The 24,824-nt window shown below is 39.3% G+C and overlaps 2 protein-coding genes across 5 annotated transcripts in view; one reads left to right on the forward strand and one right to left on the reverse strand.

Annotated features, from left to right (window-relative positions):
• LOC137606967 (collagen alpha-1(IX) chain-like) overlaps positions 1-12,894 on the forward strand; it is a 29,284-nt gene extending 16,390 nt beyond the window's left edge. For both annotated transcript variants that reach the window (XM_068332330.1, XM_068332331.1), the window contains 23 exons: positions 521-559; positions 738-794; positions 1,579-1,632; positions 1,826-1,879; positions 1,957-2,010; positions 2,126-2,179; positions 2,274-2,327; positions 2,417-2,470; positions 2,546-2,599; positions 2,930-2,983; positions 3,634-3,678; positions 3,837-3,890; positions 3,990-4,043; positions 5,077-5,130; positions 5,608-5,679; positions 5,768-5,803; positions 5,887-5,931; positions 6,027-6,059; positions 6,268-6,414; positions 6,996-7,050; positions 7,778-7,972; positions 8,403-8,489; positions 9,954-12,894. In XM_068332330.1, coding sequence (XP_068188431.1) covers positions 521-559; positions 738-794; positions 1,579-1,632; positions 1,826-1,879; positions 1,957-2,010; positions 2,126-2,179; positions 2,274-2,327; positions 2,417-2,470; positions 2,546-2,599; positions 2,930-2,983; positions 3,634-3,678; positions 3,837-3,890; positions 3,990-4,043; positions 5,077-5,130; positions 5,608-5,679; positions 5,768-5,803; positions 5,887-5,931; positions 6,027-6,059; positions 6,268-6,414; positions 6,996-7,050; positions 7,778-7,972; positions 8,403-8,489; positions 9,954-10,156 — 1,608 coding nt within the window. In that variant the 3' untranslated portion in view covers positions 10,157-12,894. The remainder of the gene's footprint in view (positions 1-520; positions 560-737; positions 795-1,578; positions 1,633-1,825; positions 1,880-1,956; positions 2,011-2,125; positions 2,180-2,273; positions 2,328-2,416; positions 2,471-2,545; positions 2,600-2,929; positions 2,984-3,633; positions 3,679-3,836; positions 3,891-3,989; positions 4,044-5,076; positions 5,131-5,607; positions 5,680-5,767; positions 5,804-5,886; positions 5,932-6,026; positions 6,060-6,267; positions 6,415-6,995; positions 7,051-7,777; positions 7,973-8,402; positions 8,490-9,953) is intronic.
• Positions 12,895-13,043: 149 nt separating this feature from the next.
• Positions 13,044-24,824, reverse strand: part of col22a1 (collagen, type XXII, alpha 1) — a 52,887-nt gene continuing 41,106 nt past the window's right edge. For all 3 annotated transcript variants that reach the window (XM_068332329.1, XM_068332328.1, XM_068332327.1), the window contains 11 exons: positions 24,195-24,248; positions 23,314-23,367; positions 23,126-23,179; positions 16,272-16,343; positions 16,157-16,192; positions 16,032-16,076; positions 15,574-15,753; positions 15,390-15,456; positions 15,101-15,283; positions 14,626-14,703; positions 13,044-14,534 (listed from right to left, as the gene is read on the reverse strand). In XM_068332329.1, coding sequence (XP_068188430.1) covers positions 14,341-14,534; positions 14,626-14,703; positions 15,101-15,283; positions 15,390-15,456; positions 15,574-15,753; positions 16,032-16,076; positions 16,157-16,192; positions 16,272-16,343; positions 23,126-23,179; positions 23,314-23,367; positions 24,195-24,248 — 1,017 coding nt within the window. In that variant the 3' untranslated portion in view covers positions 13,044-14,340. The remainder of the gene's footprint in view (positions 14,535-14,625; positions 14,704-15,100; positions 15,284-15,389; positions 15,457-15,573; positions 15,754-16,031; positions 16,077-16,156; positions 16,193-16,271; positions 16,344-23,125; positions 23,180-23,313; positions 23,368-24,194; positions 24,249-24,824) is intronic.

Here is a 24,824-nt window from a genome sequence, read left to right on the forward strand (position 1 = left end):
AATGTTTATATGCTTTAGTTAATCCAAAGTACAGTACAGTATATGTAATTTACTATTTAAGTGTATTACTAAAAAGCCACTGAAATAGAGGTCAAGTCCTGGTATGTTCATCTCCATAGTTTGGTGTGAATATTTTTTTTTAGTTCATTATCTCATTCCTTAGCCACAACAAACTGGTGACTTTGTCATCTTAACATTAATCACAGACTTCATTGACCTTGTAGCTCCTGTAATGTCTAAAATACTACAGTATAAAACTATTTTGTCAGAGTTGAAAATCTGTTTATTATGATCTGCATACCTTTTGGTATGAACCTGATATCAATCACACTGTGTAGCCCTCGATCTAATTTGTCATATTGATTTGATTTAGATACTTATAGCCTTACCATCTTCTTGGGTTCAGATTTCCATGTAAAATCTCAGGTGTATGGTGATGCCTGCATGCTTTGGGAATTTCTGCTATGGTGGATGTGTATGAACATCTAAGGCCTTTAGATGTTACTCTGCTGTGTTTTAGGGACCCCCTGGTGCCAGCGGTGAGGGAAGTGGGGAAGCTGTGAGTGTTTTACTGTCTTACAAACCAACAAATATTTCCTGAATGCATGGCTATGGGAGTGGTGATACGCAATTTCCAATTAAATGTTGTCATGAGTATTTCAAGACTTCGAAACACCCATGCACAATTTTTCAACCATTTTGTGCATGATTTCAACCCTGTTTATGTGCATTTATAGTGTCCTGCTGCCTGCCCTGCTGGCCCACAGGGAGTTGCTGGGTTACCAGGGATGAAGGTGAAGAACAATACAACTAAAAAAATACTTTTGTTTTCTCCTGCAGCTTTTACAAGATCATCTTCATTAATGAGTTAATACAGCTAAACACATCAAGACATCAAGTTCTGCTCGATTTCATGTCAACAATCATTTGAATTTAGTAGTAGTAATTTTTTGAATTCAACAAATTACAGCTCCAACCCGTTTCTTAAAGTTATTTTCTATTTGGAGCAATGTAGATGCATATTGATGTGTTGTCATGACTGTAGCATAGGAGAATATTGGTTGGTCCTTTGCTTTGATTCAGAATGAAATATCTTAATAACAATTGGATTGATTCATATGAAATGTTATGAATACATTTATACTGCCCACATTAAGAATTACAACACTGTTGATAATTATACCTTAATCAATCACACCATCAGGTATTTTTTTAAAATCTGTCCAGTATTTAAATTATTGCAAATATCTAAATTACTGCAAGATGCCACTCAGCAAACAGAAAACTTAACTATTATCATAACCATGTTAACATATTAATTGCAAGTAAGCATGCTGACTTACTTTATCCTAAAACCTCATTGTCTCTACGTACAGCCTTACAGAAACAGCAGTGTGCCTGCACTAGTTTGATTATATTATAAAGAAAAGAGCAGTGGCTTGGAAGGAAGGAAATTAAAATCCATTTAAGCAAAAGGGGAAACTCTGGGATACATTTAAATTCATGATTAATATCCAGGAACCTTCAGACAGTAATGAGATAAAATCTAATAATCACGCAATTGATTACTGCCTTCAGGGACACAAGGGTTTGCCTGGTGAGCCTGGAATAGATGGAACACCTGGAGAAAAGGTATGTGAGAAAGTCCTTCATATCTCTTTCTTACTTTCTCTCCCTCCCCATTTTCAGTAATGGGCTGGAAGAATGGAGAGCCACTGAAGAACTAATACCATGTAAATGATGTGTATGCAGCTCATTAGAACTTAATTTGACTATCTCTGTCCTCAGAGTTTCATTGATTAGTTCTTGTTTGTTTCTTCCACAGGGAGAAGATGGAATCCAAGGTCTGCAGGGACCACCAGGTCGCATGGGCGATGATGTAAGACTGTGTGACTGGTCTTGATTTATATGTAGGAAGTGACATCTAATCCTCAGAACACTTCTTTGTGATTTTAGGGGCAAAGAGGGCCTATTGGATTCCCCGGAACACCTGGAGAAAAGGGGGACAGAGTCAGTAATAAATAAATATGAATATAAATACTGAAAAAATAAAACTCACGGTTGTGTGATGGTAAAAATATTTATAGTATTACATTTACAGATGAGAACTTCTCTTTGCTCATAGGGTCCTCCTGGGTTCAATGGTATTCCAGGACCCACCGGCCCACCTGGAGCTCCTGTAAGCAGTTTGAGGCCAACATCAGTTTGGGGGGGGGGTATAATTATAATTAAATTCTCTCTGAATGCGCCACTGATTGAATCTTTTCTCCCAGGGTGTGGAGGGAATTCGCGGACGTCAGGGTTTGCAGGGGCCTAAGGGTGACGAAGTGAGTTCTTCCCTTTAACATAGATTATGAATTAATGTAAAACACTCGCCGGAAGACAGCCTTAGTTAAATTGTGTTGTTTTTCATCAGGGAGCAGTGGGAGCTCAAGGAGATCAGGGTCCTGCAGGGGAAAAGGGAGATGTTGTAAGTAAGCTGATAGAATCATTGCATTTTTCACATATATTGTTTGGACTATGATAACTTTGTATGACATTGCAGGGACCTTCTGGCACAAACGGTTTAGATGGACTTCCTGGGATTGATGGAGTAAAGGTGAGGTATTTTAGTTGTCATTGTTATTACTTATTTTATCAAAAATAATAGCACTCGCATTGAAGTTTCCCTGAAGAGTTTTTTCCCCACAATTTGTGTAATGCTCGGCAATGTTATACAATAATTAGACCATCTTTAACCACACTGAATACACTTAATTGTATCCAATATTTGATGATTACAACCGTGAGTAAATGTCAGACAATTCTATCAGTAAAACATGTATGAACTGAATTTAACTTAATTTACATGTCTCTGTTAAACATTCATATGCATAAGGACTAGCATATGTTGATCTCTATTTTCTATCATGCTGGTACTACATAATAGGGAGAACCTGGTATTCCTGGAGCTGTTGGTGTCAGGGGGATTGTGGGTATTCCAGTAAGTCTATCTTAATTTTACTTCATGATTCTCTATCAGAAACACGTTTCACCATTAAATGTTTGCCAATGATGTCTTTTATCAATAAGTATTAATGTGAGCGAAAACAGGAAAACCTGATGGAGCCCAAGATGCTCTCTGACGTTCCAAAGCAGGTCAAATAAATGAAACATTAGTCAAACAACTAGTGACATGGGAAATCTAATGCCAAATACACACTGACCTGTGCCTGTTAGTGTGTGAGATGAGAGGCTGTCTTGAAATATGCACTTTCCTCTTTTTCTCCCAGCAGAGAGAATTTGTCAGCTTACATTACGAAAAATAATGGGAACACTTTTCTAGTAAATCATTTACAAGAACCCAGAAGAGATACAACAAATAATTTACCAAATACCATCCTATGACATCCATTAAGCAATGACAATGATGGAAGAGTTAGTACACATTTGTGATCTACCTTCTAAACTGTACCAGAAGAATAACCCAGCCATTTTTTTGTAGATGACAAAGTCACAATCACCTTGTCTATAGCTGGAATTATGACCGCTATGTAGCATCCTCATCGACTAACTAGTTTGGCTGGAGAAAATGTGTCTTTTACCCCAACATTTTTTTAAATTTGTTTTTATTTGATATGACATTGTTTCTAGGGGCTGCCAGGAAAACAGGGTGTAGTTGGACCTCCTGGTGAAAAGGTAATTGAAAGCATCTCTCATTTAATGAGGCATGTCCACATTTTACATCAGTTTTATTGCTGAATCATTAAACTTTCACAGTCCTCATTCGTTGCAAGTGGCACAAGCTGAGAGAAATAAAAACGGATAGACAAGGAAAATGTGTTTTCTTAATTTAGGGGGACACTGGTGCTGAGGGAGCCATCGGACCAGTCGGACTTCCAGGAAAGACAGTGAGAGTCTCCCATTAATCTTCCAAGCACACTTTAATTGTGTTCATTATATGTTTTTTTAGTATTATAATCTATCTGTGATCCACTGCTTCCATCTAGGGAGAACCTGGGGATCCAGGAGAAGATGGGAAACCAGGTGACAAAGGAGCAACAGTGAGTGGATATTTACCTGTCAGCGGTGTGTTGAATCATAAACACTGATGTTTCAGGTCAGTGGGGGTTCTAGGGTCAAACCTTAGGAGCGTCTCATTTTTTGTTGCCATGTCTGTGTAAGGTAGGCTAAATACACAGGGCAAGGAATTGTGCAGACAATATTCTGGCACATAAAACATTGCTCAATTCCTTATTTAAGCAGCACAATAGACAATACAGGAATCTAAGGCTAATCTCTAGGGTCATACCAGCAGTTATAAACAGAAAAGACTACAGACCAGTTAGGACCTGTGTCTTTAGATCCTGTGTTCTGTCTCCGGATTGCTGCTCTCTCTTCGTCCCTTCTTCACTGCTGTGCTTTCTCTCATTTTGTAGAGACTCTACTCTCTCTCTGTACTTTTATATACATTTTTTATGACATCCTATTACGTGAGAAAACTAAATAGTTCTATGTTGAACTGACCCAACATCAATGTTAGCTTGATAACAAACAAATATCATAAGCTGTGGGACTCTAACATCAACACTTTACCATAATCTCATTCTTACGAAATAGAAATGTCCAACTGGAGCACAAAATGTGATGTGCCTGCACACATCTTAATTTTGGGCGTAAACGGTGAATGTTGATTGATATGTGGTTGATCTTGTACAGTCATAACAGTGTTGTGTTTGTTCATTTCTTAACACATCCAATAACCTATGTGTTAAAACATATTGCTTATGCAATTTGGAATACAAATATAATAGTGTCACTGAAAAGGTAAAACTGTCCTCTGCTTTGATCAACTTGGGGGCTTCAGGTCACTCTCAATCTTTGTCATATTCTCAACGACATATATCCTAAAAACTTACACTACTGAAGAGTCATCAAAGGTTAGAGAATTTGTCATACATTGACATACTATATTTGTGGTGCAATTTTTCAAGGAATATTGGGCAAACATGTCACCATCACATGACTTGCTTTAAATGTTTCATGTACACCTGTACTACTGGGTTGATCTGTTATCAATTGTTAATCAATTTCCAGGGTGAAAGAGGAAAACAAGGACCAGTGGGACCCATGGGGACTCCAGGCATCCAGGTTGTTATTAATAATCAATAGGGGAATGACACTAAGTATACAGTACTGTTACAATTAGTTTCACCTTTTTTATACCTCTACTCTCAGAGATAAGCATTTGAGCAGCACGACTAAACTATAGTCAATAAAATAATACCAATTTTAATCCAAAACTGTAACATTAAAACATGTACTTTGAACACTTTTGTAAGTTTCTCACAATACTAAAGTAACTTTTTTTTAAACTTAACTTAATTAACTTTTATGTAAGATTTGAATACATCTGCCAGTGTCATGAAGTAATACCTATTTCATAGTTAGAATACAATGCAATGCTAAAGCTTTTGCCAAAGCAGTTCACGATAGTGATATAGAGAATTTATACACATAAGATGTAACAAATAAGATATCATACCAAAATAAAAGCATTGGAAAAACATAAAAATGAACATAAAAATATCTAGAGGAACTGTAATGTATATAGTGTTTTATTTCTAGGGTGACAAAGGAGACAAAGGTGACACAGGTGCTAAAGGAATAAAGGGTCATACTGGGTTCAAAGGTGATCAGGTAAATTAATTTCATATTGAAATATTATGAACAATGTATTATCGACAATCACTGAAATTATACAATGTGTTATACATATGTTGGGCAGGGACCTATGGGACCTGTAGGACCAAAAGGAAGTCAGGTAACAGCAATTATTTATTTTATGTGTGTCCCTGGAAGACAATTGTCTAATAGTTTTACACTTGACATGTGACTTGTGAACAGGGAGACACTGGTATAACAGGAGATATTGGAGTCAAAGGAGACCAAGTATGGATTGCTAAATTTAATTTTAATACCTCATTTCTTCAGTAACTTTCCTGTGTGCTGTTTTGAACAAAACCAAATAATTTGCTTGATTTCAGGGTCCACCTGGTGTTCCTGGGCTTAAAGGAGAGGTATAGCACTTGCTAGACAAACAAATCAATTCACTGTTCAAACATGTATTGTTACTTTTGGCGTACATTGTTTATTATTAGCGTCATGCACACCAGTTGAAACTGAACTCAATATAAGTTAATGAAATCCCCAAAAAGAAACAAGGAATAATAATATGGCAGTTAGAGTCTTGCTAATGTCAGACTGGGATGTTTTTGCAACCTGTAGCGGGGAGACAAGGGCCAACAAGGAGCCACAGGACAGGAGGGCAGGACTGGCCCACCTGGTCACCATGGTTTGGCTGGACCAATGGGAGCTCGCGGACTGGAGGGAGAACCAGGTCTTCCTGGATCACCAGGCCCGCGAGGTCTACCTGTGAGTATAAAATTGCCAAGTTTATAGGTACTTTTCATACTTTTTATTTTTGATAGCAGCGATGATCAAAACTTAAAATCAATCAGCCAAGCTAAAATTGTAAAAGTCAAATTAAAACAAAAACGGTCTAGGACTATATTCTTGGTCATGCTATTGACATAGTGCTTGGTATAGAAATGTTAGTTTAATAAGAAGCAAATGGCAGAACTGTGGAAATGAATATCAACATACTTACTACAACCTCCTTAAACTGCATTGTTATTTGCTTTTCCATTCATCCATTTTCAGCCGCCTATCTGAGTCTGGGTGACGAGGGTTGTGAGTGAAGGTGTAACTTGAAAAGAAAATCCTTATCACTTGAAATTTGCTGAACACCATTTCAATGTTAAGCATTGACAGTGCTACTGTGCAGTCACTCATATATTTCATAAAAATATTTTTGTGTTGCACACCGAAACACCAATAATGTAGCCTGTGCATTTCGCTGACGCAGGGTGTATTCCTGATAATTGATACCAAACTTGAATGAAATTGCACTGATTTGCAGCCGCTCTTTGGTAATTAATGTCACTTATTCGCAGGGCCCGAAAGTGAATGATGAAAAGCTTCGGGATATATGCTCAGAAGTTGTTGAAGGTGAAGTTTTTTTTCATTTATGTTTTTGGTCTGTCTTATGATTGTAATTTTAATCATTATTATCTTTAAATAAAATCAACAGTAGTCCCTCACTATAATGCAGCTTTCCAGTTTTGCAGATTTTTTTTAGTGCAGTATTGCATTGCTTTTTCTCTTATCAGCACTTTTTGTTCTGCGTCCTGATTCGCTGTAGACCATTACCAATCAATCCCATCCGTGCCGTGTCTCCTGTACATGACAGAGTGCATTCAGGTTGCCAAATTTACATAAATCTTCAATCACTAACAGTGTGACTCTCAAGTGCTGTACTGTGTGTTTGCAAGTTTTCCCCCATTAAACCCGCAATGTCAATGAAACGTTCTGCACCTTCAAAAGCACCTGTTGTAGCACCCAAAAGGCTGAGGAAGATGCTAACCATAGCAAAAAAAAAAGATGGAATTATTTTTCTACTAAGGTTTGAACTTTGAGAGTGTTTACACAAGAGAGAAAAGTGTAAAGTTTGTAAAGCCTGATTAAAGTGTATAAAGTGTGTAATGAGGGGTTTGTAGCCTTAAAAATACAGTATCTCTAATAATCATAGAAAGAATAAAGCTGACTTCTAGGCAAGATTTTGCCTATTGCAGGTTATTTTTAGAATCTTACTCCTGCGATTAACGAGGGACCACTGAATTTATAATACAATTATTGTACTTATATATAGTATTTAACTGGTTTTTTGTCCATGTAGAACAACTAGCAGAGTTTATGAAAGAATTTCTGAAGAGACCAGCAGCCCTTGGTGCCCCTGGTACTCCTGGACCTGCAGGACCTCCTGGTCCCCCTGGACAGGATGGGGTAGCAGGAGCAGTAGGAGCCCCAGGACCAATGGGTGTAAAAGGCCATCCAGGCTTTTATGGACTCCCAGGTGCCCCAGGGAAAAAAGGTTATTAAACTTTCTGATATTTGCCATCTTCGAGTATCTTTAAATGGTATGGAGGTCGTTGTATATGTTACCTGTGCAGTGACAGATAATCTGTGCTGCTCTTTTTTTAATACTTAGAGAATGTCCAGAAGTAAAACAGCAGATATAGCAGCATGAAATGAAATTAAGCCTTACTGATAACAAGGCTGAGGGTCTTGAAAGTAAGCTGCTCTGACACAGCATGCTGAAAGAAGTTCTGCAGAGCACTCTGGAGACAGAAAAAAATCACCCATATATACATTTTATTATCACTGATTCACTAAACATGGTTGAATTGGACTGGAGTCATTAAGTTTCCTGAATACAGCCGCAATCAGTGTGAAAGCAGTAAACCTCTTCATTTCAATTCAGAACGAATGCCTGTGTCTTTCATGTGCTCGATGTTTCGCAGGAGATCCTGGGGAAAAAGGACATAAAGGTGACAAGGGAGAGGATGGTGTTGGAATCAAAGGGAGCACAGGCACACCAGGTGCACCAGGTAAGCTACACTTTTGTCATCATTAGAGTGTACTGCTACTGAGAAGAAGAAGCACTGATCTAAATAACAATGGTACATATTGTGCAGCCATATTCTATTGATTACTCATTGTTTTTAAGGGGGACATATTTATAGGAACAATATCCAAGCTTTAGTATCTCGGTGTGCTTTACCCCCTCACAGCAGGTGGCTGCACTTTCAGAGCTGGGTTTGTGAGGAGAGTTGGTGTTGAAGGTACCCCACTGAGTTTTGGGCTGCGCAAAGTTTCTATTTATATTATTATTCACCGAAACACATTCATTTCTCAATCAGTTGTCTTCTTTCCTGTCAAGCTGTTGTGTCTCTTGGTACATTGCAGCTTTTAATTTATTTATTAGAGAGAGACATTAACAGGGTTATACTTCCTGTGCACACAAGCTTACCCATGTATGTCCTAATGTGCTTGCATGAAACAAGGCAACAAAAAAACAGGCACACCTCCATAGCTCCGTTACTTATTAGTGCACTCCACAGGAATGCTGTTGGGGGCAAATGTTGGTTTGGGTTTTAAAACACTAAGAGGTCTGTGAGTCGGGAAAGGCTCTGTAAGAGTATAATCCATTTACCATGTAATATTAAAACATTTTAGACTGGGCTATGGACTAAAATCCAACCAAGTAATAAATTATTATAATTGTTGTTATTGTTGTTACTTGACTTAATAGTTAGGCTACAAACCATTTACTTAAATAGTGCTTATAATGCAAGTGTCCATCCATTTTTTTTGTCGATGGGACAATGTAAATCATCAATAGTTTCTCCATAATAATGCTGCTTCCTGTGGTTCAGTAGTATCGCGGTTGTCCACATTCTGAAAGGTCAGTATTCAGTTATCCTGAAGCCCAAATTGTTTTCAGTCCACATTTGGAGTGTGAGTGATTAGCACATGATTAACAGTCCTAGTGAGTGAATGTTTCCACTCTCCTGGTACAAATTCAAAGTGAGGCACTTTGAATGGGTGAATGTTGGATTGTGTTGTAAAGCTCTTTGAGTAGTCATTCTAGTCTGGATGTACTGTTGAAGTATTTAGGAAAACATTAAGTACTTCAAGTCCAGTTATCATTTCACAAACTTCTCACCCTAGAAATTCTTCTTCTTAAAACATGGAATTGTATATGACCCACTCTTTATTCAAATCTGGTCCAAATCTGGTCAAAAATCTGGTTTATGTGTAACTGATAAAAATGTCCCCAAAGTCATAGCTTCAACAGGTACCTAACTGGTAAACTACTCTGGGGTTGTCCCTTTTTTCTCAATCCACTCCAATAATGAATGGGTTCTACTCCACAGAGAAGGTTTACAGGTAATTTTGTGCAGTCCTGCTAATGGACAAACAAAAAAAAATGTTGCAGGTGTTTTTATAATTTTTGGTGATAAAAGCTATTCCATATCAGTTTCAGTTTTGCATCTTTCTTCTCTTCTCAGGTGCACCAGGTGTTCCAGGTGTTGGAAAGAATGGCAGAGATGGAGAGCGTGGTGAAACAGGAAGTCCTGGTGTCCCTGGAGCATCCGGTCCCAGGGGACCTTCAGGGCCTCCTGGTCTTTGTGATCCGTCAACATGTATAAGCAGACTTCCACCTCTCTATCTGGTCAATGGAAAAAAATCTGCCAGTTACAGACACCCATGAGACAAAAAGGCCCAACGAAACAGCACAGAGCTTATCCACTGTTGACCATGTTTACGGGCTCAGAAGTCCAGGCGTGGTGACCTTTGACCTTTGGAAATCCTGAAATGTCTCCATCTACATCTGAGTAACACAGACAGAAACAGAGACGTGGCACAATTGTAGAATACTGTATAGATCTTAAAACTTGTATGTGATTTGAGAGAGCTTATCTAATAAATAAAGACAGTTGATGCTCTTGCCAGAGCAATTTTCTTCCAGCTGACGACAGGCATGCAGGCCCATGAGTTGTCCCGTGTAAATCTATAATTACCCTAACCCTAACCCCAACCCTAGCCCTAACCCCGTACCTGTCTGAAAACAAATACAACTAGGTTGTAAAGTATGAGAAGGCATGTTTCTCTGATTTCCTCTCATGAATACACTTTAACAGAAAAAGCTCATTGAAAATATCCGTTTTAATCATTTAGCTACATTTATAGCTTGTAAATCAAGGTTACGAATTGACCCACTGATTCTCAATAGCAGTAATAAGTCCATTACAGTAGAATATGGTGAGGGAGAGCAACAGTCTTCCAAAACAAACAACAAAAATTGAATATCTGTAATTGTCCGTGCAGATCTGACCGATCCAACAATGTGCTTTTTCCCTTTGTTTAACTGGTATTGTCAAATTGATCTTCCTCTTCAAACATTGTAATAAAGTAATATGTTTGGAAAATATTTGGAAAGCTACCTGTTAATATCAACTTGACATGTAAGAAAAACTTGAAAATATTAATTCAAGAAGCATGTTCAGTTCTGAAGGTTGACAGGTAAAAAGACATCAAGCTTTTTTTATAAGTCTAGATCTACTGTTTCCATGAAGCGCAAAATCTTCTTTGGAGATACTGTGGTAATTTTCCATTTTCAAAAACATGCAAGTGACAATGTGTTATTTTATTGCAAAAACAGAAGTGACTGAATAATTTGCACTCGCTGCGGCTGGTTGATTAATGAACTTCAGGATCCGCTCCACAGTAAAATGGCTTTGTCTTGAAAACAGGAACCTCTAAGTTATTACGGATGTAAACTGAATTCAGCAGGACATTTCACTGCTGCCTGGTTACAGAGGAAAGTCAACAGAATTGCTTGCTCTGTCTGTATACATTGACAGATCAAACATGACCTTTATCAAGCTGCTGGACAGAGTTAGAACAGCCGACATCCAAAGGACAATCCCTGTTATTTAATAGCTCTTAAATGGTTTGGACAGGCTTTGGCTTTTTAAGTTCTATGCATAAAGGATGTATATGTTTTACAATTTTTATTTGGGAATATGAAATGCTGGTGATATTCAATATATAGCTATAGCATTTAACAACATGAGCAGCAGGTTCTGATCAAACTGATCAAGATCTTTGATACCATAAAAGACAAACACTACCTTGTCAATAAACAAAGCAAATCCTGTATTATTAAATTAATCAGTTCCAGTCTTTATTATACAATACAGTACATGTCTTTCCAATACTTCCAATATGCTACTAAATAAAAAATATTTCAGCACCAAATTATCAGAAATAACCTGTTAAATAGCCGTTTGCTACTGTATTAAAACTCATTAATATTGGTTCAAATGATGAATAATTTAGCAGTATAACTTTAAAGTATGGAACTTTGCTGAACATAAGCTAGTTGTGACCAAGAGTGAAAGTTGCAATAAAAAAAACCCAAAGGTAACATTTAAACATTTTCCCAAGTTACTGGCCATTCTTTTGATAACTGCTTCTTTTTCTTATAATTTTACCTTTTCTGTTTTGTTAAATAACAAATTCTGTCACAGTATTTGTTAAATAAAAAATGTTACTCTTTCAAAAGTTGCATTATAATTTGCCTTATCTTGGCAAATGCATTGGTTCCTGCACTGACAGTAGTTGAGAAATACTCATCAGATTAAAACTTACAGGTAACATAGCTAGTTTCAAAATCAAGATCTGTCAGAACCCAAATGATGAGATGGTAGAGGTATCTGGTGCACATACCTGTTGGCAATTCCAAATGACCTGACGAGAGAAATCCATCTAGTGATACTAAAATGCAAGTATAGCCCTTGTGTTCCTTAGTGTGTTTGAATAATTTTCAAAAATATTCCTCATATTTTTGAAAAGAATTCACTGGTTCAGGCTGTTAAATGTGTTTTAAATTATCTATGGTTGTGTTCATAGAAAAGTGTAATTGGCCCATGAGGGACATGACAAAAAGTTAAATGGTTACCACAATGCTGTGGTCATCAAGATGCAGGGAAGTAACTCTCCAACTGTGGGTACCAGAGAACACGTAAAGAAAGCGTTGTTTCTTTTCTTTTTTTCTTTTTTTTGAAAGAGCAGGACTGAGATTCCCAGGCACTGCCACAGCGCCAGCACTTGATAAGCCTCAACAAAAAGAAGGGAAGTGACACATTAAAAGGAAGTATTGTGAAGTAAGTAGTTTTTTGAGAAAGGTGAAGAAAGGCTGCAATTATAACACCTCCTCAAAGCTGTTTACTGTTTGAAATTATGCATAAATCAAAGAAGAAAGACCAGAACCAGTATCTGGCAAAAAAGCACAAACTTTACATTGACATTTTTTCTTGCCATCTCTTTTCAGACTGTGGTTTAATTAGCATCCTGTAAGTGAGCTTGGAACAAACCATTACACAGCATGAATAATGCAAGGTGTCTCATGCCATTACTTTTTTGGAAACATATTAAACAGATTTAGATTATTCCTTTTCAGTACACCATCTGTCAATCCAAATCAAATGAATGATTGTTTGGGTGCTCTGTAGCATTTTTTAAGTAAATAAACTGAATTCTAGATTGAAATCTTTTCCAATTCCCCCCAGCTTGGAACAATAACAAGCCTCAAATTTAGAAGTAATTGCTGTTGGTTCCAGTTTATTCTTAGAGCAAAATGTTATTTTATTACTGTCTAAATAAATAATACATGTTCGCTTTTAAATATGGAGAAAAAATAGTTTGGTTTTTTTAAGTACTGTAATGTTATTTCTTAACCTGCTTTGGGGTGCCAATAGAATCCCAAACAAAGCTTCAGAAGAACAATACCGCTGTATGAAGGAAGGAAATGTACAAATGTGGTCATTCATCACCTGCCACCCTAACTCATTAACACTCCTACATAGAATCACTTTTGGGACTTGAGATTATGCTTTTTATGTTCTATCATGCCCCCCCCCCCCCCCCCCCATCAATGACAATAAAACAGGAAATTGCCTAACTGATAACCAACAAAGTCGTAGAACTCTCCACAAGTGAGAGTAAGTAGTGAAATACATCTTTTGCTTGATGTAGTGTGGACAGTGAAAGTGGATAGTGAGGCCAAATGGTGTGCAGCAGAGTAAAAAAAAGACATATTCCTGCAAGAAAATATCCTACTGAATCTTTGAGATTATTATTGAAGGAAAAAAGACAATATCAGACATCTAAATCCTCACCCATGAAGAGGAAATTCAAGGCGATGTTCACATTACAAGCCTGTTCAATTAGAATTCAATGCAAACAATTTATGTTTTACATTCAAAATGAAAATTGACATTTGCATTCCTTTTCTCTATTCATCTCATTTTGCCATGCTAATGATGGCCAGGTCAATGCATGCATATATGCACAAACACTTCCAATCATACTATTTTCGTTTATGTCAATCCACTAAGAGGATACAGTATGTATCTGATCTAAAACCACACATTAAAGTGATTCAAAATTGAAAAGATCAGGTATTTGTGTTCACACAGCCCTGGAAAACAAAAATATTTGGGGTTAAGGTTAGGGTTAGGGTTACATTGAAGAAAAAAAAAAATTAATTGACTCATGTCTGCTTAGTAATGTGAACATAGTTTAAAAGTAGGGAAATGCATTATCCTGGTTGTCCCCCTATTTATGTTACAGAAAGAATGAGATTGAAGAAAAAACCAGTAGTTGCCCTCTTTACCCATTTTGAATCTTATATTGTCCCTCCTCACTAAATCCTCATCCACCCCAGGTTTCATACCAAAAGCAGATAGAATCTGACTGGCAGCATGTGTTGCTTCAGCTCTCCATAGTGAGGTTATCTTGATATAGAAAAGTTCTTGATTCAGACTTGATTCAGACACAATCAAGTTCATAAATACAGCTGTACTTCAAGCTCTTTATGTATTGTCTGTCTTAAGTCCCCTTGACATTTTTGGTGTGGGGCCTGTGTGCCAGGCTTGCATAGTAGGCACACTGGCTGGGGTCACATTGGCCAGGAGGACCTGAAGGTCCAGGCTGCCCATGGGGGCCAGGGTTTCCTGGCTCTCCCTGGGCTCCAGCTTGTCCTGGACTTCCATCTTTACCATAACCTGGTAAACCAGCTGGGCCTGCAGAGGCAAGGGGAAAGATTTGGTCCTCCAAGCTGAGTGAAACTAGTGTATTATGTACTGAAAACAGTGTGAAAGACCTGGTTGTTACCTATTGGGCCAGGGGGTCCAGTCTCTCCTCTTTCGCCAATGCCAGAATCTCCCTTTTCTCCTTTTGCTCCTTTCTCACCTGAAAGGGAAAGAAACACAGAGAGATCTCAAGGGTATGTGCACATTACCATCTGAGAAATGTACAAATCAACAGTTAAAATGGTGTAATGATAAAAATAGTGGGTCTAGTTGTAGTTAGACTATACAGGAAATGTCAGTATAAGAGAAGCATAAGAGAGCTTGCAGTACATGCAGTTCAGTACTTAATAGTTTACATAGTGTGGTGAATAAACTATTAATAATCCCGTGGTGGCAGGATATGGTTTATGCTCAATTTCAGGAGAGAAAAGTAGATCAGGTGAGGGTTAGAGAGGTAGGAAAGTGATTACAACAGGGTTGTGTGGTGCATTTAACTGATTGATCACTGTTGACATCAGCAAAAGAAGGACGATGATCATGTCAAGTGTGATGACTACCTTTAGGGCCTGTGGATCCTCTAGGTCCTTCTCCTCCATTCTGTCCAGGCATACCAGGTTCTCCAGGTGGACCAGGTCTTCCGGTACTGCCATCCTTCCCAGGTGGACCCGGAGGTCCTGGACGGCCTGCGGTACTCTTCACATGGGCTGGCTGTATCTGAGCCATAATGTAAGCCAGTTTGGCTGGACAGAAGACAAAAGTTACTTTATTCTCATGTAACTTGTAAAAACAAGAATGAAGCAGATGCCTCACTTCAAGCCAGCTGAAAACCAAAAGAAATGTTCTCACTATCTAACTGCTTTGCCAACTCCTCCTGGATGAGCCGTCTCATCTGCTCCAGTGATACTGACTCTCCCTGAGACAACACAGGTGATTGGCTCAGTTTTTAATAGTTAGACAATGTAATTTGCATATTATGGTGACATATGTAGTTTTTAAAATTCAAATTAAAGCTATCAGGAATATGACTTACCCTTTGGCCTGGGATGCCAGGGTTTCCTGAAGGTCCTTGTGACCCAGGAGGCCCCATTTCTCCCGGCGGTCCTGACATGCCCATCATTCCTGTATGACCTTTTCTGCCTGGGGGTCCAGGGTTTCCAGGCATACCTGGATCTCCTGAATGTCCCTTATCTCCCTTCCCACCTGCTTCTCCCTAGATTAGACAAAAGTAAATGTTGGGTCACCCTAAATATTTGGATTTCTGGGCATTGAGTAAAATAGGAAAAGAGTATTATAACTTGTTTCCCGTGGTTGTTTTTCTAAGTCTGTTGAAAAATCACAGATCTTTTTAGGCCAAACTTAAAAGTTAAGGTTTTGGTGATTGAGTACTTCTGTTGGTCTTGACTGACTTTAGTCACTCACATGTGTGAATCAAGTCATAGGCTTGTCTGTTATTAATCCATCATCTGTAAACATCTGATTGACACACACCTTATCTCCTTTCAGGCCACGATCACCAATTCTGCCTGGCATCCCCTATAAAGCACACAGCCATGGATATGAGCAAAAAATCTTCATATTTTACATCATACTATACTTGGAGCTGTTGTCCTCACCTGCTTTCCCTCTGGGCCAATCGGACCAGGCGGACCCTGGAAATTGAGATTAACATTATCCACAGATGGCCATTTTTGTGAGTTGCAAGTAATGTAAATCAAATCTGATACTCACCGAAGGGCCTTTAGGCCCACTAAAGCCTGGTAATCCTGGGTTGCCGGGCTCTCCCTTGTCTCCGCGTAGACCCTGCATCACAGCAGAGACACAGCTGTCCATTAAGTGACACACTGGTGGCATATTGAACCTGTTTTTGAATTGCCTCCTTACTCCTGAGGATGACATGTGACTAACATTTAGCAGCTCTTATAAGCATACAGCAGCATGGGAAATAAAAGTCTTGTTAACCAATCTTGCAGTGGGACATGCCTGGTTGAAGAAATTAAAACTCCTATTCGGTGAGTGAGCCTGATGATGAGGTGTTCACAGCAAAGTGAAGAAATCAGTTAATTCTTGCAGAAAATAGATTTAATTCTCCTTTTGTCAGTTTAAGTATTTAAGAAATTATCTTTACATTGTTGTCTCATGTAGCTCCTCATCTTCTCTCCATTCCTTTCAAAAGCTAACTTGAGCCATCTTCAGCTATAGCTGAAGAAATCTTCATATCCTTCCTACCTGAAATTACTGACTTCTCCTTCTCTTTTTCTTTCTGACTCTGGTTCCTGCCCCTCACCCACCCTCTCTAGGCCGTTTCTGATGATCTGCCCCTTCTGCTGACTGAAATCATCAACTTCCATCTGATAGCTGGCAACATATCCCCTGCCCTTGAGTTAGTTACTCCTCTTCATGTGAAGCTTGCCTTCATCTCACAGACCAGTATACAGTTCTTTTTATTTATCTCAGAATGCTCCACATTTTAGTAGAATTGACACCAACAGGTCAAGTAAACTTCTCACTATGTTGAACTACTGCTATGTTAGTCTCTATCTGCATGACCGCTGATTGTCTTCATCTCCTGACTCCCCCCCCAGAGCCTCCACATTATGAAAAAGCCTTTAGATGTCCTTACTCCTAATCAAAAGCTGCCTTGTGTGCTATAAAATTGGTTAATTTTTTTTTTTTTTTTTAAGCTAGCAGTTATCTGTGTTTTCAGATAACACAACTGTAGTAATTATTCATATGCAAAAGGACAACAACACCTAATGTCAGTTTCAGCTACGGTTTGGAACATTTTCACCTTGTATATATTATACACTCTTGCAATGTGGTGTCATTTCTGGGGGGGGGGGGTTGTTTCATCTGTAAGCTCGAGCCCTGGTTCCACCCTATAACTTCTGTGATGGCTGAACCCTTACAGACATCAATTAACCTCCTCTGTGTGCTCCGTAATTCTAATAGTACAGGGACTCCGTAAGCTTTAAGGAGACATTCTAAAATGACTTGTTACCTGGAAGGTAATGTTCACAGCTCATAAAGCATAAGTGGCTAAAAAGTCATGAATATGGCCATGCCCTTGGTGGAAGAAAGTAATACACAAACTACTTGGAGCTACATTCAAATACTCTGGGTATTGACTGGGGTGTTTGGCAGTTATAGGCATCAACATCATGGATGTAATATTGCCAGTCCTGAAACATTGGAGATTCCATTATGGATCATTTATTCTGCACAATGTCTAATTGTCTGAAATGTAGCCGCAAGAGGACACAAGCCAGTGTCTTATTGTGCCGGTCCCAAGCCCGGATAAATAGAGAGGGTAGCGCCAGGAATGGCATCCCGCGTAAAACTTTTGCCAAATCAAACATGCAAATCAAACCTATGACTTCCATACCGAATCAGCCGAGGCCCGGGTTAACCACGACCGCCATCGGCGCTGTTGACCTACAGGGCGCCGGTGGAAATTGGACTACTGTTGGTCTAAGAAGGAGAGGAGGAAAGTGGGCCCGTAAGAAGAGAGAGGAAAGGAACGCCAAGAGTAATGACTGAGAGTAGGGATGTTGAATATTGGAACTATGACAGGAGAGTTGGTTGACATGATGCAGAGGAGGAAGGTAGACATGCTGTGTGTCCAGGAGACCAGGTGGAAAGGTAGCAAGTTTAGGAGCAGGATTCAAGTTGTTCCATCATGGTGTAGATAGGAAGAAAAATGGAGTAGGAGTTATCTTGAACAAGGAGTTGTTTGTTAGGAATGTCCTGGAGGTAAAAAGAGTGTCAGATAGAGTGATGAGTCTGAAGCTAGAAATCGAAGGTGTGATGTTCAATGTTGTTAGTGGGTATGCTCCATAGGTAGGATGTGAGCTGGAGGAGAAGGAGGAATTCTGGGTGGACTTTGATGAACTGATACAGAGCACACCTAGAAGTTAGAGAGTTATCATTGGTGCAGACTTCAATAGACATGTTGGTGCAGGAAAAAGAGGTGATGAGGAGGTGATGGGCAGGTTTGGTATCCAGGAGAGGAATGCAGAAGGACAGATGGTAGTTGACTTTGCAAAAAGGATGGAAATGGCTATAGTGAATAATTTCTTCCAGAAGAGGCAGGAACATAGGGTGACCTATAAGAGTGGTGGTAGGAGCACACAGGTAGACTACATCTTATGTAGACACTGTAATCTGAAGGAGCTCAGTGACTGTAAAGTAGTGGTAGGCAAGAGTGTAGCCAAACAGCATAGGATGGTGGTGTGAAGGATGACTCTGGTGGTGAGGAAGATGAAGAAGACAAAGACAGAGCAGAGGACAAAATGGTGGAAGCTGAAAAGGGAATATTGTTGCATGACTTTTAGGAAGGAGTTAGACAGGCTCTGGGTGGTCAGGAGGTGCTGCCAGATGACTGGACAACTGCAGCTAATGTGATCAGGGAGACAGGTAGGAGAGTACTTGGTGTGTCATCTGGAAGCAAAGTTGATAAGGAGACTTCGTGGTGGAATGAGGAGGTACAGGAGTGTATACAGAGAAAGAGGTTAGCTAAAAAGAAGTGAGACACTGAGAGGACTGAGGAGAGTAGACAGGAGTACTGGGAGATGCAGCATACCATAAAGGTAGAGGTAGCAAAGGCAAAACAAGGGGCTTATGATGACTTGTATGCTAGGTTGGACAGTAAGGAGGGAGAGACTGATCTATACAGGTTGGCAAGACAGAAAGACAGAGATGGGAAGGACGTGCAGCAGGTTAGGGTGATTAAAGGTAGGGATGGAAGTCTATTGACAGGTGCCAGTAGTGTGATGGGAAGATGAAAAGAGTACTTTGAAGAGTTGATGAACAAGGAAAATGAGAGAGAACAAGGACTTCTAGAAGAGGTGACTGTTGTGGACCAGGAAGTAGCAAAGATCAGTCAGGATGAAGTGAGGAGGGCACTGAAGAGGATGATGAGTGGAAAGGCAGTCGGTCCTGATGATATACCAGTGGAGGTTTGGAAGTGCCTAGGACAGGTGACAGTAGAGTTTCTGACTGGGTTGTTCAACAGGATCTTAGATAGTGAGAAGATGCCTGAGGAATGGAGGAGAAGTGTGCTGGTGCCCATTTTTAAGAACAAGGGAGATGTGAAGAGTTGCGGCAACTACAGAGGAATAAAGCTGATGAGCCATACAATGAAGTTACGGGAAAGAGTAGTGGAAGCTAGACTAAGGGCAGAAGTGATCATTTGCGAGCAGCAGTATGGTTTCATGTCAAAAAAGAGTACTACAGATGCAGTATTTGCTTTAAGGATGTTGATAGAGTACAGAGAAGGCCAGAGGGAGCTGCATTGTGTTTTTGTAAATCTGGAAAAAGCTTATGACAGGTTGCCCAGAGAGGAACTGTGGTATTGTATGAGAAAGTCTGGAGTGGCAGAGAAGTATGTGAGAGCGGTGCAGGACATGTATAAGGACTGTAAGACAATGGTGAGGTGTGCTGTAGGTGTGACAGAGGAGTTCAAGGTGGAGGTGGGACTGCATCAGGGATCAGCTCTGAGCCCCTTCTTGTTCGCTATGGTGATGGACAGGCTGACAGACGAGGTTAGACAAGAATCTCCATGGACTATGATGTTTGTAGATGACATTGTGATCTGCAGTGAGAGCAGGGAACAGGTGGAGGAGAAGCTCGAGAGGTGAAGGTTTGTCCTGTAAAGGAGAGGAATGAAGGTTAGCCGCAGTAAGACACAGTACATGTGTGTGAATGAGAGGGACCCAAGTGGAAGAGTGAGGTTAGGGAGAAGAGATCAAGAAGGCGGAGGATTTTAAGTACTTAGGGTCAACAGTCCAGAGCAATGGAGAGTGTGGAAAAGAGGTGAAGAGGCGTGTACAGGTAGGATGGAACAGGTGGAGAAAAGTGTCAGGTGTGATATGTGATAGAAGAGTTTCAGCTAAAATGAAAAGAAGGTGAACAAAAATGTGGTGAGACCAGCGATGTTATTTGATCTAGAGACAGTGTCTCTGAGGAAAAGACAGGAGACAGAGCTGGAGGTAGCAGAGATGAAGATGCTGAGGTTCTCTTTGGGAGTGACCAGGATTGATAGGATCAGGAATGAGTACATCAGAGGGACAGCACATGTTAGAGGTTTTGGAGATAAAGTCAGAGAGGCCAGACTGAGATGGTTTGGACATGTCCAGAGGAGAGATAGTGAATATCTCTCACCCTACCCCCCTCCTTTCTACACCACTTCCGTCCTGCCCGCAATCTTAGGTCCAGCAAGCTCATCAAACTCTCCATCCCTAAAGCCCGTACTGTCTTTGGTCGCAGTGCCTTTCGATTCGCTGCAGCTAATGATTGGAACAATTTTCAAAACTGCCTCAAACTCACTGTCCCCATATCACTCACTGCTTTTAAACAAAACCTACATGAAATTGCAGCTGACAGCTGCACTTGTTGAGTGTCTCTCTCTCTTTCTCTCTCTCTCTTTCTCGGCCTCGTTCTCTTGTCTTGTATTAATTTTTCTTATATTTTTTGTATAGTGTATGTCTTTGTGTTTATTTTAGACTTCCTCCCCACCCCCACACCTCTAAGAGCCACTGCTCTTAGCTCAGGCAGCATTTGTAAATAAGAACCTGTTCTTAATTGCTTGCCTGGTTAAATAAAGGTTAAATAAAATAAAAAATATATTGGTAGAAGGATGCTGAGTTTTGAACTGAAGGCAGGAGGCCTAGAGGAAGACCAAAGAGGAGGTTTATGGATGTAGTGAAAGAGGACATGAAGGTAGTTGGTGTGAGAGAAGAGGATGCAGAGGACAGGGTTAGATGGAGGCAACTGATTCACTGTCGCGACCCCTGAAGGGAAAAGCCGCAAGGAAAAGAAGAATGTGTAAATGTCTGAGGGTCGCAATTGTGGCCAGCTGCCTCTTTGGGATCCTTTCAGTACTTGACTGTTACTGACTTCAAAGGAACTTTTTTTTTTTCCTCTGACCTGCAGTATCTTTTATTATTTCTAAATTACTTTGGCTTCAGTTGCTGAGTTTTGGAGACAACGGTCCAAAGAAATGTCTGCCTTCTATGAAATGTAATGGAACTGGATTGCTACTTACTTTGTGGTGTTTGAAGTCCTCCAAAGTAGTTTTTTTTTAAACCAAAGAGCAGTGTCTTTTATCAGGGGTTTTTTTTTTTTCCACACAATCCAATTACTCAACATAATCCACAGGACACAGTACACTATATCAATAGTATCTCATCCATGACTGGATTCAAGCCTGGCGATACAGAAAATAACAGCTTCTAGTAACGTAGGGAAAAGCTTTTTTTGTTTAGTAGTTTCTAAAAAAGACAAAGAAAGAGAGGTGAAGACAAGAGCTTTACAGCAAGGACAGACAGATTGCCCTTATTCAGGTTTATCTTGGATCAATATTCTGAATATTCTAGTTTGTTTTATTCCGTTCCTTGGTCACTACTAGAGCAAAGCTCCTTTTCTCATATTGTGATAATCCCCAACGCCGCTGTTATACAAAATCAGAGCAAAAAGTCAATCAAAACATTAATATGAGACAAAGCTTTACTGTTTAGACAAAAACATTATCTACAGTTTTATTAACTGAACTATTTTAAGGCCTGTTAAATGGTTACTGAATAGCAGACTGGAAACACTGAGAGAAAGAGGGTGTTCTGCAACCCATCAATAACCCACCAGGATAATAAATTATTAAATTGTATGAAACTTCCATCCATCCATTTTCCTTCCCCGCTTTATCCACTGTTGGAGCCTACTGTATATCCCAACTGGCTAGGGCGAGAGGCAGCGAAACTCCGGGCATGACACCAGGAGCCACACAGAGACAGACAACGACGCATGCACACACTCACACACTACGGTCAATTTGCAACGGCCAGTTAACCTGAAGTGCATGTTTTCAGAGGTGGGAGGAAGCGGGAGAACCCGGAAAGAATACACGCAGACAAGGGGAGAACATGCAACCTCTGCACAGAGCGGGACACAAACCCAGAACCGCCTTGCTGTGCGGCAACAGTGCTACCCATTGCGCAACTGTGTCACCTTGTATGAAACTTAAAAAATAAAAAACAAGTTCCAGGATGGAAAAAAAAAAGAATGACAAACACGATCGATGCTTGGTGATCACATCTCTGTTATTCATTGATACTTACCCTTTGGTCTGGTACAAATCTCCATCTTAAGGCTGTTCACTTGTGAACAGACCTTCTAAATCAGTCAATGACAACTTTTCTTGATAATTCATTGCTGTGTGATGGTAATTTGAATCTACACCATTAGAAGATTTAGGCTCTTTTAAATGTGTTTTTCTATAGCAGACATGCCTTTTCATAGACTAACGAGTCACAACCACATCACTCTGGTTCTATTAGCAATAACCCGATCAACTCCTTTCAAACCTGACTCACCCAGAAGAAAGGAATGAAGACATTTACCCCAACCTTGCATTATAATCAACACAACACATCACATCATCCTGTCTCCCGTTTCCAACATTTTACTCTGTGGACGCTTACACTTTACAAATTCTATTCACGCATCTCTATTACATATGATCAGTCCGTGAAATAAATGTAATGCAAATTTAATTTTAATATTATGCACTGTTGGAAGAATTGACTCACTGATGGTCCAGGAAGGCCTGCTTTTCCTGACGGTCCTGGTTCACCTGGCTTGCCCTGGGAAACAAAAAGAAAAAATGGACTGAATGAGAAAAGCATAAAGAGAAATGATTCAAGTGACACTTTATCAACATCCATCATTCTACTTCATGCCACTATATGTCACATGTTTGCAGCTGAAAATGACTTACCGGCTCTCCTCTTGGTCCAACAAGTCCTTCTCGCCCTGGAGGTCCCATTGAGCCCTGCCAGAACAAAACATGTGCATTTTAAATCAGATCTTTTATATGTAAAAATAAATAAATTAAACTTCACAGTCAGGACAAACCTCAGGCTTCATCCTTAGACACTGTATTGAAATAAATACAGCAGAACTAAAATGTATATTCGAAGATTCTTCAAAAATTCAAGTGAAATGAGTGGCTGGGAATTATTCTTACTTTGTCAGAACATTTTTTTCTTTTAGCACTACATCTGCAGGACGCATTGAATAAATGGGATTTCAGTGATATGTTGTCACCTACTGGAACCAAGATCTATGTGAGGAATTTCAATATAACTTAATGGATATGAATGGAATAAAAAATATATATATTGTCAGATGTTTTCAAAGTGTCACAGTGTAAAATTCTACATTGATAATGAACCTATTGTGTTATAAAAACATAATTAAAGATGATGTTGCATGCTTTAATGTTTTCATTCTATCCACGTCTTTCTAATGTCATGGGTATTATTTGCAATTCAGTCAATCACTGGAGGCTGATTCCAGTGAAAATAATCATTTTCATAGAACATAAGGTGCCACAGATGTGGTTGCATTAGACTAAACAAAGATACTGCATATGAAAAGCTGTAAAGACAAGAATAAAGGAGTGATGAATTTATTTACTGTATGTATTCATATTTGGCATGTAACTTTATTCAATTTGTTTAGAGCAAGTTTTTTTGTGTGTGTACTGAGGAAACTGCAAAGAGTCCTTTTTTTATCTCAATGAAATTTCAAGGACAGTGCATGAATGAAAATGATTAAGTAAAATAGCATGACAAAATCTAATGTTTAATGACAGACCTCCTTCCCAGGTTTCCCATCACGGCCTGGTGAGCCAGGCTTTCCGTCTTCTCCCTGTTCAGCACAAGCAAATACAAAAAAGACAAACATGTCTAATTCGATATCAGGAGTCACATTATCAGAGAAAAAACTGTGATTAAAATCATGAATACGCTTTACATGGGGCCTTGAAAATCATGTTAATATTCTTAGCACATTTAATATAAAGCTGGGTTCCCATTGCAGGTACCCTCTCTATTACCTAGACTACTGTACTCTATCATAATACACACTTATAAGGAAAAAACAATTGCAAATGTGGTCTCTATGTGAACATGCAAGACAAGTATAGGGACCCATAACTGGAAGTAAATAAGAACTCTAAAGCATTCACTTTGATGGTTGTACTTCAGCAACTATATAGGCTAATAAACTAAATTGGATGGAAACAGCAGTATAATATCAACTCAACAAATGTTTTTACACCATCACCAATCTAAATCCCAACGTTCTGTCAGACAGAGAAAGCTTATATTAAAATCCTGGGGTCCTTGGTTCAATTTGCCAGTTTAGGGGTGATTGATGTGTCATACTTTGTTAAAAACTGCTCTGCATTTTCTGGACATATACATTATATTGGCTGTACACTAT

Source organism: Antennarius striatus, chromosome 14 (assembly GCF_040054535.1).
Source record: "Antennarius striatus isolate MH-2024 chromosome 14, ASM4005453v1, whole genome shotgun sequence".
In the NCBI taxonomy this organism is placed as follows: Eukaryota; Metazoa; Chordata; class Actinopteri; order Lophiiformes; family Antennariidae; genus Antennarius; species Antennarius striatus.